Source organism: Dendrobates tinctorius, unplaced genomic scaffold (genome assembly GCF_039654945.1).
Source record: "Dendrobates tinctorius isolate UK_male_01 unplaced genomic scaffold, ASM3965494v1 ptg000034l, whole genome shotgun sequence".
In the NCBI taxonomy this organism is placed as follows: Eukaryota; Metazoa; Chordata; class Amphibia; order Anura; family Dendrobatidae; genus Dendrobates; species Dendrobates tinctorius.
The window spans coordinates 9641596-9656631 of record NW_027361702.1 but is presented as its reverse complement, the minus strand read 5'-3'; the positions used below and the strand labels follow the sequence as shown (position 1 = coordinate 9656631).

General features: G+C 43.7%; 1 protein-coding gene across 3 annotated transcripts in view; it reads left to right on the top strand.

The window, feature by feature from the left end:
- DRP2 (dystrophin related protein 2) overlaps positions 1-15036 on the top strand; it is a 227894-nt gene that overhangs the window by 109821 nt on the left and 103037 nt on the right. For all 3 annotated transcript variants that reach the window (XM_073573086.1, XM_073573085.1, XM_073573087.1), the window contains 2 exons: positions 2170-2244; positions 9644-9845. In XM_073573086.1, coding sequence (XP_073429187.1) covers positions 2170-2244; positions 9644-9845 — 277 coding nt within the window. The remainder of the gene's footprint in view (positions 1-2169; positions 2245-9643; positions 9846-15036) is intronic.

Genomic DNA, 15036 nt, shown 5'->3' with positions numbered 1-15036 from the left:
TTCACCGTCATTATATGTTGGGGGCTGCCTATTGCTTTGGGGTCTGCTCTGGGGCAGTTTAGATTTCCCTTTCTGTCTTTAGGCTATTTATCTCTCTGGCTGTGATCGAGGGGTCTAGGGCACCGTAGGAAACCCCCACGGCTACTGCTAGTTGTTGTTGATAGGTTTAGGGGTCTGCAATCCGATAGCTGCCAACTTCTCTGGTTTTCTGGACTTAGCTAGTATTTCTGTTTTTGCCTCCTACGGTGACTCATTCTTAACACTATGCCCCCATATGCTGCAAAAAAAGCCATACTCACCTCTCCTGGGTCCATCGCCTCTGTCTGCCGCTTCTTGTGTCAGTGACTGTTCAGCCAGCAGAGGGGCGGAGCGCACTAATCACGTCACCGCGCCCCCTGCTGCCTAAACGTCACTGACACAGGATGCAGCGGAGACAGCGGTGAGCAGCGATGGACCGGGGGACAGGTGAATATCCCTATACTCACCCATCCTCCCGCGGTCTCTGCAGCCTCGCTCTCTTCTCCACTATCTCCCTTCCCTTCCTGTCTTCAGCGGTCATGTGGTACCGCTCATTACCACTCATGAATATGCGCATATTCATGAGTGGTAATGAGCGGCACCACGTGCCCGCTGAAGACAGGAAGGGAGACAGTGGAGAAGCGAGCGAGGCTGCAGAGACCACGGCAGGATAGGTAGGTATGATCTGATACCCCCGCTCCCCCTCCCCCCGCCGAGCCCTAGGTATATGACCCGTGTATAAGCCGAGAGGGGGACTTTCAGCCCAAAAAAATGGACTGAAAATCTCGGCTTATACACGAGTATATACAGTATATTTCATAGAGTTCTACATAGCAGAATAGCTGCTAAATCAATTGACGGGCTCTGTAAAATCATTCCAAAACCCAACATGAAATGACACAAGGTTTACATACAGTAAACCATTTCATTTCATGTATTTTTTTAGATGTCTTTGACTAATAATTAGAATAGGGTTTGTGTGTAAAATTTAGGACATCTAGGTGTTAAATTAAGGGGTTAATTCATTGAAAAAAAATGTGTGGGCTCCCGCGGCAAAATTACAACCAGAGAGGTAAAGCAGGTGAGCGAGGGTAGATTTTAATAGCCTTGAGAGGGACCATTGTTTTTGCCCCCCCCGGCTACAAAAATCTGCCCCAGACACCCCAGAAAAGGCGCATCTATAAGATGCGCCTTTTCTGGCTCTTATCCTCTCTATTCCCATTGCCCTGTTGTGGTGGCTAATGGGTTAATAAGAAGGGGTTAATGTTACCTTGCTATTGGAAGGTGACAAAAGGCCAATTAATAATGGAGAGGTGTCAATTAGACACTTATCCATTATTAACCTTAGACTATTAAACGGTTAAAAAATACACACAGACATTAATAAAAAATTATTTTAATGAAATAAAGACACCAAGTTTTTGACAAGATTTATTCATCTGCTAATCCAAAATTAAACCATCGACCTGTAACAAAAATAAAACAAAAAAGCAAAAATATAGTTACCTCTCTGCTGGTCAGTCAGGTCCCCCACTGCAATCCATCAGAAGGGGTTAGCTTGTTTACTAAGGGGATCGGTGCTAATGCAACCAGCCCGCTCTAAACCACTGTCAGAATGAATTATCTCATCTCCGTGCAGCCCCCCTGGCTGCCCGGAGATGAACTAATGAGCGTGGGAAAGTTTCTGCAAATCTCGGATGCCGTACGGATTACATACGGATGCTTACATGCGCAAAATATGTGGCCACACCCTGACAACGTATGACATACGGATCACTGTTCAGGGAACATTTCTGCGTATTACGACCGTACAATACGGTCCATATTTTTATACGTTAAGTGTGACTCCAGCCTAACATTTATTTTCTGACTCCACATACAGTAATCAGACGAGTTCCATGGATCAAGGTCCCATCACAGAATCTAGTGCCCATATACTGTACTTTAACACTTAAATTCAGGCGTCCGGTCCAGTCCCTCCTTGAATGTCCTCTTTATTATAAGAACTTGATTTCCCAGCAGTCCACTCCCCTGATTCTCATATAGCTCCCAACCAATAAATGGAAGTACTGTATATTACATAATTCATTGTTTCATATATTTTTTAATGATCTGGTATAATTATTGTGCTTTATATGTTCTTTTTTACAGGAGATTTAAATAACATAAAATTTTCTGCATACCGAACAGCGATGAAACTGCGAAGAGTTCAAAAGGCGCTAAGATGTGAGATACAGTGGCTTTAAAGTGGTGTAAATGTGTCTGCAATATACACAGCATGTTTCAGTATTTTGTATATTTTATGTTGGATGCTTTTATAGTTTTGAGCACATTCATAACATTTTTTAACCAGTTTGATTTCTAATTAAACCTCTCCTGTTTATACCTAGAATTATCCAAAATAAATTATCCCCGAAAAAAAAAATAAGAAGAGGGCTGATTCAAAATAGAAAACTAAGCATTACTTACTGGTGAAGCCCCTGTCATGCCCAGGAACAGCTGAAATGCTTGTTAGGTTATTTTCAAGCATTTGCTACACTTGGCCTTTTTTATTTAGAAATAGAGGACACTGTATTGTGAAAACTTAAAGACAAAAGTTAAAAATCCCATATCTCCAACTTTTTACTATTGACCTTGACTTATTTATCATATGAATTAATGACACTCATGGCTATGCTGTTTTTTATGTATACTGAATCTCCTGTATATTTCTATACAGCTGGAAATACAGCTTTGCATGATTTTCCCTGCCTCCTGCTTGTAACAGTTGTCTGTTATGATGAGTCACCGAAGGAGGAATAAAACAAAATACCAGCTAAGTCCAGAAAAACCAGAGAGGTTGGCAGCTATCGGATTGCAGACCCCTGAATTTATCCACAACAACTAGCAGTAGCCGTGGGGGGTTCCTACGGTGCCCTAGACCCCTCGATCACAGCCGGAGAACTATATAGCCTAAAGACAGAAAGGGGAAAAACTAAACTGCCCCAGAGCAGACCCCAAAGCAATAGGCAGCCCCCAACATATAATGACGGTGAAGCAAGATGAAAACACTAACACAGATAGAAAGATAGGTTGAGCAAATGATGGGGCCCAAGCTAACTACATAGGACAGGATAGGAAAACTGCTGTCTGCCATCCGCAAAAACCCAATCAAAATGAGCCAACCGACTGATAGGAAAAGCAGGCCCTGAAGTCGCTAGGCTTCAAAAGACTATATCAGCACTCAGGTATATTCTGAAGACAGAGCAAAATATCAACAGATCAGAGACAAAAATGGAATTCAGCTCACCCACGGCCGGGGATGGCAGAACTCCCAAAAAACAAGGCAAAACAAAAACAAAACTGAAGAGTACAAAGCAGAGCAGAAAAACTTAGCTTTGAGATGCAGGAATCAGACTGGTCTCCAAGAATCCAGCAGGAAAATCACCAGCCAGGAAGAAGGGCGTCGGCAGCCTTATATCCAGTCCTCAATTCCAGCCACCCAGTCATCATCTAGCTGCCCAGGTGTTTTGTAATCAGTCTCTCTACCTTCCTTCACTAGAGGAGGGAGTTCATCAGACCTCAATGGTGAAGGGAAAAATGAACTCACAACAGTACCTCCCCCTTGAGGAGGGGTCACCGAACCCTCATCCATGCCACCAGAGCGATCCGGGTGAGCCCGATGAAAGGCACGCACCAATCTTTCGGCATGAATATCAGAGGCAGAGACCCAGGAATTATCCTCCTGACAATAACCCTTCCACTTAACCAAATACTGGAGTCTCCGTCTAGCCAGACGGGAATCCAGTATCTTCTCTACCTCATATTCCATGTTACCTTCAACCAATATAGGGTCAGGAGGTGCCACCACAGGAACTACTGGTTCAACAAACCTCTTCAACAAGGACTTATGAAACACATTATGAATTTTAAATGTGACAGGAAGAGCCAACCGAAAAGAGACCGGATTAATAATCTCCAAAATCTTGTAAGGTCCAATAAATCTAGGCTTAAACTTAGGAGAAGCCACCTTCATAGCGATATTTTTTTATGACAACCAAACCATATCACCCACCTTAAACTGGGGACCAACGGTCCTACGCCGGTTGGAAAACCGCTGGGCCTTTTCCTGGGAGAGAGACAACTTATTCACTACTTGGTCCCAGATCTGGTGCATTCTCTCCACCACAGTGTCAACACCTGGGCAGGCAGAAGGCTCCACCTGCCCTGAAGAAAATCGAGGGTGAAAACCAAAGTTACAAAAAAAGGTGACATCAAAGTGGCAGAACTAGCTCTATTATTTAAAGCAAATTCGGCCAAAGGCAAAAATGAAACCCAATCATCCTGATCGGCAGAAATAAAACATCTCAAATACGACTCCAAAGTCTGGTTTGTTCTCTCCGTCTGCCCATTGGTCTGAGGGTGAAATGCAGAGGAGAAGGACAACTGAATTCCCAGCTTGGAACAGAAAGTCCTCCAAAATCTAGACACAAACTGAACTCCTCTGTCAGATACAATGTTCTCAGGAATCCCGTGCAAGCGAACCACCTGTTGCAAAAACAAGGGCACCAACTCAGAGGAAGATGGCAACTTAGGGAGTGGTACAAGATGGACCATCTTAGAGAATCTATCACAAATCACCCAAATAACAGTCATTCTCTGAGAGACAGGCATATCAGAGATGAAATCCATTGAAATATGGGTCCATGGCCTCCTGGGCACCGGCAAAGGCATCAACAACCCACTAGAGCGAGAACAAGGTTTAGACCGGGAGCAAGTCCCACAGGACTGCACAAAATTCCTGACATCACGAGACAAGGCGGGCCACCAAAAAGATCGACTCACCAGATCTCTAGTACCAAAAATACCTGGATGACCAGCCAATGCAGAGCAATGAACTTCAGACATCACTCTCTTCCTCCACTGGTCAGGAACATACAACTTTCCACTGGGACAACGCTCAGGTTTGTCCTCCTGAAACTCTTCCAGAGCACGTCTCAAATCGGGCGAGATGGCAGAAAGATCTACCCCCTCGCCTAAGATGGTAGCAGGCTTAGTCACAACAGGAGAATCAGCAAGGAAACTCCTAGAGAGGGCGTCTGCCTTGACATTCTTAGTGCCTGGAAGAAAAGAGACCACAAAATCAAAACGTGTGAAAAACAAGGCCCACCTAGCCTGTCTAGGATTCAAGCGCTTGGCCGACTCCAGGTAAATCAAATTCTTGTGGTCAGTAAGGACCACAACTTGGTGTTTGGCTCCCTCCAACCAATGTCTCCAATCCTCAAATGCCCATTTCATGGCCAACAGTTCCCGATTCCCCACATCATAGTTACGTTCGGATGGGGAGAACTTTCGGGAAAAGAAAGCACAAGGATTAATTTTAGATGTCACAGGATCTTTTTGGGACAACACCGCTCCTGCACCAATCTCAGAAGCGTCCACCTCCACCAGAAACGGGAGTGAGACATCAGGTTGCCGCAAAACCGGAGCAGAAGTGAATCTTCGCTTCAACTCCTGAAAGGAAGAAACAGCCTCCGGAGACCAATTCAGCACATCAGCACGCTTCCTAGTCAAATCCGTCAATGGCTTGGCAATACCAGAAAAATTAGCTATAAATTTCCGATAAAAATTAGCAAAACCCAAAAACTTCTGGAGGGCCTTCAAAGAAGTGGGCTGAACCCAATCATAAATGGCCTGTACCTTGGCCGGGTCCATTTCAATAGTTGACGGAGACAAAATAAATCCCAAAAATGAAATCCTCTGTACCCCAAAAAGGCATTTCGATACCTTGACATACAGGGAATTCTCCCTCAAAATCCGGAACACAGTCCGAACATGTTCCACATGAGAGTCCCAATTCTTGGAGAAGATCAAAATATCATCCAGATAGATAATCAAAAATTTATCCACAAAGTCTCGGAATATATCGTTCATGAAGCACTGGAAGACAGAAGGGGCATTAGTGAGCCCAAAAGGCATCACCAGGTACTCAAAATGTCCCTCCGGAGTATTAAACGTCGTCTTCCATTCATCCCCATGCTTAATGCGAATAAGATTATACGCCCCCCTGAGGTCAAGCTTGGTAAACCAGCAAGCACCTTTAACTCTGGAGAATAGATCAGAAATAAGGGGTAACGGATACTGATATTTAACAGTAATTTTGCTGAGGGCACAATAGTCAATACAAGGCCTTAATGAACCATCCTTTTTAGCCACGAAAAAAACCCCAGCACCTAAGGGTGAAGAGGATGGTCTAATATGACCCTTCTCCAACGCCTCCTTAATATAGGATCGCATAGCCTCGTGCTCGGGTACAGATAAATTGAAAAGCCGACCCTTGGGCAATTTACACCTCGGGTTCCGCTCAATAGCACAGTCATAACTCCTATGAGGAGGCAAAGACGCAGACTCATTCTCAGTAAATACATCATAAAAGTCAGCCAAATAGTCAGGAACATCATGTGACTGGGGAGAGATGGAGAAAACAGGAGCATCACTAAGGGCACACCGACAACCCCAACTCACCACAGACAAAGATTTCCAATCCAGAACTGGATTATGGATTTGAAACCAGGGAAACCCCAGAACAATGGTATCATGCAAATTATGCAACACCAAAAATCTGCAATTTTCTTGATGGTCTGGGGCGACCCGCATTACCACCTGGGTCCAAAACAGGTTTATTCTTCGCCAAAGGAGTAGCATCAATACCCCTCAAAGGGATAGGCGTCCGCAGAGGTGTCATAGGAAATCCACAACGTTTAGCAAAATCCAAGTCCATCAGGTTCAGAGCTGCTCCTGAATCCACAAAAGCCTTGGCGGAAAATGTGGACAGGGAGCAGATCAGAGTAATTGCCAGAAGAAACTTAGGTTGAACACCACCCACAGAAAATGTGTGTGCACAACGTTTCTCTCGTTTAGGGCAGACAGAAATAATATGCGAGGCATCTCCACAAAAAAACACAGCTTATTACGCCTTCTGAACTCCTGACGTTGCGCCCTAGACAAAACTCTATCACATTGCATAGGTTCAGACATTTGTTCAACAGGTGGTAACATCTCTCGTGTAGTTTTGCGTACACGTAAACGCCGATCCACCTGAATGGCTAATGACATAGAATCGTCAAGACTAGAGGGAACAGGAAATCCCACCATAGTATCTTTTACAGTTTCTGACAAACCCTTCCGAAAGAGGGCTGCCAAGGCACCATCATTCCAGGTAGTAAGGACCGCCCACTTTCGGAATTTTTGACAGTACAACTCTGCCGAATCCCGACCCTAGCTTAATGCTAACAGGGACTTTTCAGCCTGATCAATAGCATTAGGTTCATCATACAACAACCCCAAGGCTTGAAAAAATGCCTTCACATTATTCAGAATAGGATCATCAGGTTTAAAAAAAAACGCCCAATCCTGGGGATCGCCGCGCAGCAAAGAGATGACAATTTTAACCTGCTGCGCGGATTTCCCCGACGAGTTAGGCTTCAAGGCAAAAAATAATTTACAATTATTCTTGAAATTCAAGAATTTAGACCGATCCCCCAAAAATACATCAGGAGAAGGAATCTTTGGTTCAGCAGCATGTGAATGAGCAAGATAGGCGGAAATTCCCCGCACTTCAGCAGCGAGCTGCTCCACACGATCTGACAATTGCTTCATCTCCATTGAGAGAAAAATTCCCCCTACGGCCTCAGAGATATAGAGGAAAAAATATGCACACAAAAAAAAAATTATTCTGACACTTTTTTTTTTTTTTTTACAATTCTCTCCTGCTATTGAGTACCCTAGGATCTGCGGTATGGGCTGGTGATTCTGTTATGATGAGTCACCGAAGGAGGAAAAAACAAAATACCAGCTAAGTCCAGAAAAACCAGAGAGGTTGGCAGCTATCGGATTGCAGACCCCTGAACCTATCCACAACAACTAGCAGTAGCCGTGGGGGGTTCCTACGGTGCCCTAGACCCCTCGATCACAGCCGGAGAACTATATAGCCTAAAGACAGAAAGGGGAAAAACTAAACTGCCCCAGAGCAGACCCCAAAGCAATAGGCAGCCCCCAACATATAATGACGGTGAAGCAAGATAAAAACACTAACACAGATAGAAAGATAGGTTGAGCAAATGATGGGGCCCCAGCTAACTACATAGGACAGGATAGGAAAGCTGCTGTCTGCCATCCGCAAAAACCCAATCAAAATGAGCCAACCGACTGATAGGAAAACAGGCCCTGAAGTCGCTAGGCTTCAAAAGACTATATCAGCACTCAGGTATATTCTGAAGACAGAGCAAAATATCAACAGATCAGAGACAAAAATGGAATTCAGCTCACCCCCGGCCGGGGATGGCAGAACTCCCAAAAAAAAGGCAAAACAAAAACAAAACTGAAGAGTACAAAGCAGAGCAGAAAAACTTAGCTTTGAGATGCAGGAATCAGACTGGTCTCCAAGAATCCAGCAGGAAAATCACCAGCCAGGAAGAAGGGCGTCGGCAGCCTTATATCCAGTCCTCAATTCCAGCCACCCAGTCATCATCTAGCTGCCCAGGTGTTTTGTAATCAGTCTCTCTACCTTCCTTCACTAGAGGAGGGAGTTCATCAGACCTCAATGGTGAAGGGAAAAATGAACTCACAACAGTTGTCATTGAGAAAGTCACAAGCAGGAGACAAGAGTGATCGGCATCATGCAGCAAATACTGCCATTTAATGGTGTGTATCAGGAGACATCAGTTTTTTGTCACTGATCTATCACTTGCTAATATTAGATTGGTCTCAGAGCAGTGCAAATGCAGTGTGATGAGTCTCTGCAACCTCTGCCTTGTAGTAAATGAGAGGTGTGGACACAACGGTGCGCACACTTGGCTGTTTCCTTATTTATCATCCATTATAATGGAGGATGGATTCTACTTGCATAACAATTTCCCAACAGAAATGTTAACCAAATATGCTGTTCTTGAGACCCATGGAGTTCCCTGCTGTCAAAACCACACCCTTTAAATATTAATAGCAAGAGAAACTATGCTGGCGTACAAAATTTAATAAAATTAATAATGCTGATTTAAATCTTCTTAAAATAGCAGTAACCAAATCAAAGATGGAAGACAAGAAGAGACCATTGTGGCCATCAGTGGTGCCATGGGTCGTTGGAAATAGAACAGGTTGTGAAATGTGTAATCGGATGGTTCTCTTTTTGTCCTTCATGTATATGACTCAGTGCTAATTTAAGAAGATCCCAATAAACATTATTAACATCATTCCATTGTGGACGCTGGCATCATTTCTCTTACTATTATATTGACTCCACTGCTGGCCGTTTGGTCCTGGTTTTCGTGGTGAGATGACTGCCTCTTTTGTACACTAAATTTTAATGGTATGTTTAGTCAATTGGCCTAGGATGGACTATTGGTAAAATACATTACTCATGGCCCGTTGGTGATCCAAGTACTATGGTAATACCTAATGTATTGAACATCTCCGAGGGAAGGGATTGTTATAAAAAAAACTCATACTAGGACTGTCAAATTAATTTTGCCACTTTCTCTGTTCTTCTTTTTCATATACCCAACCTTTCTATTTCTCCTTTTTTCCTCTTACCTCACCTTTTGTATTCCTTCAACCATCTTTTCTTCTTCTTTGTTGGAGCATCTTTTAGTGGACTTAGTCACCCTCCCCCTCCTCTCTCAGGTACTTAGTTGTGATGTCCTGCAGTCTTCAGATCGCTCCCTCGATGTTCTTGATGTCATCCGATGTTTGAGTTCACTATATGAGCGATTAGAAGAAGACCGTGGACTTTTAGTCAATGTGCCATTGTGTGTGGACCTGGCCCTCAACTGGCTGCTAAATGTCTTTGATGGGTACGCAACTGAAAACTTTCCTTATGTGTGACTTCTATTAACCACTATAACAATTAGGCAATATTCTGTATGATGAATATGTACAAACTTATTACAGAAATTAATGTGATGTATTTCATGACTAGGTATAATATAAAAAGGTGAAAAAGCCATTCATATCTAATAATGTTAATATTTCAAGCACCTGACTTTGCTAATCCATTTTATTATGTTTAGTGAACATGTTGTGATTGATACCATTGATAAGAAATTCCTGAAGATTTCAGGGGAGGTTTATTCTATTTTATGTTTTATTTTTTGAGATTAGAAGGAACATAGAGCAAGATGTAGTCATTGGGAGAGATTGACCAAACTATTTGCACCAATTATGTGATATAAAAAAGCCTAGAAAATCTTGACACATGTCTGTTTTGTGTAAAAATTTGCAACTTTTTTTGTAAAAAATGTAGATATGGCTTCGTGCAATTTGTATTTTGTGTGTATAAAAAATATTTACTTGTGTAATATGTATTTACATGTGTAATACAGTGGGGAAAATAAGTATTTGATACACTACCAATTTTGGAAGTTTTCCCCCCTACATAGAATGGAGAGGTGTGTAATTTTTATCGTAGGTACACTTCCTTTGTGAGAGACAGAATCTAAACTCCCAGAAAATCACATTGTATGATTTTCACATAATTAATTTACATGAAATAAGTATTTAATACAATAGAAAAACAGAAGTTAATATTTGGCACAGAAACTTTTGTTTGCAATTTGGACATTCGGTGCACTGCAAGATTTTAATCCATGACGGCCTAGTGTGTTACTAACAGTAATGTTTGACACTGTGGTCCCAGCTCTCTTCAGATAACAGACCAGGTCCTCCCATGTAGTTCTGGGTTGATTCCTGACATTTTTAGAATCATCATTACACTACGGGTGAGATCGTGCATGGAGCCCCTGACCGAGGACAGTAGCTTGCGTTTCTTCCATTTTCTAATAATTGTTCCAACAGTTGTTGCCTTCTCACCAAGCTGCTTGCCTATTGTCCTGTAGTTCATCCCTGCCTTGTGCAAGTCAACAATTTTGTCACTGGTGTCTTTAGACAGCTCTTTGGTCTTGGCCATGGTGGAGAGGTTGGAGTGTGATTGAATGTGTGGACAGGTGTCTTTTATATAGGTAATGAGTGCAGAGTAGGAGGCTTCTTACAGAAAAACTGGCAGGTCTGTGAGAGCCAGAAATCTGGGTGGTTGGTCAGTGATCAAATATTTATTTCATGTAATAAAATGCAATTTAATTATGTAAAAATCCTACAATGTGATTTTCTATATTTCGTTTATAGAATATGTCTCTCACAGGTGAAGTGTACCTACAATAAAAATTACAGGCCTCTCCATTCTTTGTAGGTGGGAAAATTTGCAAAATCAGCAGTGTATCAAATACTGTTTTTCCCCAATGTGTGTGTGTGTGTGTGTATGTGTATATATATATATATATATATATATATATATATACACTCACTGGCCACTTTATTAGGTACACCTGTCCAACTGTGTGTTAAGACTTAATTTCTAATCAGCCAATCACATGGCGGCAACTCAGTGCATTTAGGCATGTAGACATGGTCAAGACAATCTCCTGCAGTTCAAACCGAGCATCAGTATGGGGAAGAAAGGTGATTTGAGTGCCTTTGAACGTGGCATGATTGTTGGTGCCAGAAGGGCTGGTCTGAGTATTTCAGAAACTGCTGATCTACTGGGATTTTCACGCACAACCATCTCTAGGGTTTACAGAGAATGGTCCGAAAAAGAAAAAAAATCCAGTGAGCGGCAGTTCTGTGGCCGGAAATGCCTTGTTGATGCCAGAGGTCAGAGGAGAATGGGCATACTGGTTCGAGCTGATAGAAAGGCAACAGTGACTCAAATTGCCACCCGTTACAACCAAGGTAGGCAGAAGAGCATCTCTGAACGCACAGTGCGTCGAACTTTGAGGCAGATGGGCTACAGCAGCAGAAGACCACACTGGGTACCACTCCTCTCAGCTAAGAACAGGAAACTGAGGCTACAATTTGCACAAGCTCATCGAAATTGGACAGTAGAAGATTGGAAAAACGTTGCCTGGTCTGATGAGTCTCAATTTCTGCTGCGACATTCGGATGGTAGGGTCAGAATTTGGCGTAAACAACATGAAAGCATGGATCCATCCAGCCTTGTATCAACGGTTCAGGCTGGTGGTGGTGGTGTCATGGTGTGGGGAATTTTTTCTTGGCACTCTTTGGGCCCCTTGGTACCAATTGAGCATCGTTGCAACGCCACAGCCTACCTGAGTATTGTTGCTGACCATGTCCATCCCTTTATGACCACAATGTACCCAACATCTGATGGCTACTTTCAGCAGGATAATGCGCCATGTCATAAAGCTCGAATCATCTCAGATTGGTTTCTTGAACATGACAATGAGTTCACTGTACTCAAATGGCCTCCTCAGTCACCAGATCTCAATCCAATAGAGCATCTTTGTGATGTGGTGGAACGGGAGATTCGCATCAGGGATGTGCAGCCGACAAATCTGCGCCAACTGTGTGATGCCATCATGTCAATATGGTCCAAAATCTCTGAGGAATGCTTCCAGCACCTTGTTGAATCTCTGCCACGAAGAATTGAGGCAGTTCTGAAGGCAAAAGGGGGTCCAACCCGTTACTAGCATGGTGTACCTAATAAAGTGGCCAGTGAGTGTATATATATATATATATATATATAAATATATAATTATGCCCCCATATGCTGCTCCATAATTATGCCCCCATATGGTGCTCCATAGTTCATGCCCCCATATGCTGCTCCATAGTTTATGCCCCCATATGCTGCTCCATAGATTATGCCCCCATATGGTGCTCCATAGTTCATGCCCCCATATGCTGGTCCATAATTATGCCCCCATATGCTGCTCCATAGTTTATGCCCCCATATGCGGCTCCATAATTATGCCCCCATATTTTGCTGCTGCTGCCGCTGCAAATATAAAAGAAATTACATACTCACCTCTCGTCAGTGGGGGCCAGGTGCCGGTGTCCTGAGCAGGCGGTGACAGGTTCTCTTGTCACCACTGGCTCAGGACCCCGGCACTGGCAATATTTACCGATCCCCGCTCCATCACTGCGCGTCGCTCTGTCTCTTCCGGGTCCCTATATATATATATATATATATATATACTGTATACAGTGGGGAAAAAAGGTATTTAGTCAGCCCACCAATTGTGCAAGTTCTCCCACTTAAAAAGATGAGAGAGGCCTGTTATTGACATCATAGGTAGACCACAACTCTGAGAGTGATTTTCTGGATTTGTTTTCTCATTTTGACTCTTATAGTTGTGGTCTACCTATGATGTCAATTACAGGCCTCACTCATCTTTTTAAGTGGGAGAAATTGCACGATTGGTGGCTGACTAAAAACTTTTTTTCCCCACTGTATATATGTGTATATATATATACATATATATATACGGTACACTGTACATATATATATATATATATATATATATATATACTAGCTGAAGAGCCCAGCGTTGCCTGGGCATAGTAACCAACTGCGGTTAGTTATAACAAATTATAATGATTATATTGCACATAAAAACCGTGCATCTAATCCTATCCTGTGTGATACTGACTGCTGAGCCGTGTATCTAATACTATTCTGTGTGATACTGTGTGCTGAGCTGCGTATCTATTCCTATCCTGTGTGATACTGACTGCTGAGCTGTGTATCTAATCCTATCCTGTGTGATACTGACTGGTGAGCTGTGTATCTAATCCTATCCTGTGTGATACTGCCTGCTGAGCCATGTGTCTAATCCTCTCCTGTGTGATACTGACTGCTGAGCTGTGGATCTAATCCTATCCTGTGTGATACTGACTGCTGAGCCATGTATCTAATCCTATCCTGTGTGATACTGGGCTCCCCCTGCAGTCTGTGTCAGAGGGTGGTCAGTGTTGGCACGGTAATAAATTGTGTTATTTCCAGCTTTACAGAAGGACGATAACACCATAGAAATGATAAGAATAATAGGCCTCAGTTACCACAACTGTCTTCAAAGAAAACTGTTGCTGATAGCAACCAATCACAGCTAATTTTTCATCTTTTAAACAGCTCTGGAGCAGCGTGACGAGTTTTGAGTGGCGACTTTTGTGTTTCGACTTTTATGTGGTGAGGTTGGTGTACGTGTGGTGAAATGTGTGCTGAGGATGGTATATGTGTTTAAGCACGTGGTAGTGTGTGGCGCATTTTGTGTGTGTGTTCATATCCCCGTGTGTGGTGAGTATCCCATGTCAGTGTAGGGAAGGTGACCTGACGGACGGACTTGTCTGTAGGAAGAAGGGATGCTGGGTGCACTGTAGATGGACGTTTATAATAATAGAAGGGAAACAGCTGGGGGGAAATGGAATAGGAGTGCAGTACCTAAGTTTGACCACAAGATGGCAGGGGGGAACGTGAGTACAGGACTTGACAGCAGCTTATGGCTTTAGAAACCGCTTAGTCATGGGGGCGGGGAGACGGGAACCCAGGAGGGGATTTCCTGAGGAGGGAGATAAATAGGACAGGAGAGGGCTCCAGAGGGTTAAAGTCCTGGGAGGCGCTCAGGAGGAGAAGAGACAGTGAAGGAGAACCAACAGCAGTGGGGAGCTCGACCAGGGGACTGAGGAGAAAAGAAGTCAGGGGGGTGGCCCCAACACGAAGAACCGCAGAACAGACGGGGCCCCGGGGGTACCAAATTGACGACGACCTCGAACTGGTGAAGCGCTGGCGGTAGATAGGCCGAGGGCAGCCCCAGTGAAAGAGCCGCGAGGAACGTCACTACGACAGAAGGAAGGTGCAGGTACCCGGGCCTGAATACGGAGAGCTGTAGAGGTTCTGCGGTGTATTGCTACGGTCGTCAGGAGAACGGCCAATAAACTCGGACCTGTTGTACCCGAAAATCTGCCTCCGTCTCGTCTCTGTGTCGTCTGTGCGCGGTAAGCAGTGGACCACCCCCCAATCCGGGCCATTACTACATTTGGCGAAGTCGGCAGGATCGCCGCCGCCAATACTACAACTTCAGCGGCAAGTCTGCGACAGAAGAAATCAAAAGGACTTGAATTGCTTTACTTGTGGATTACAAATTTGAGACTTTGTTCCGGATCATTGGCTGTCATCAGAGGATCCGGGGCAGT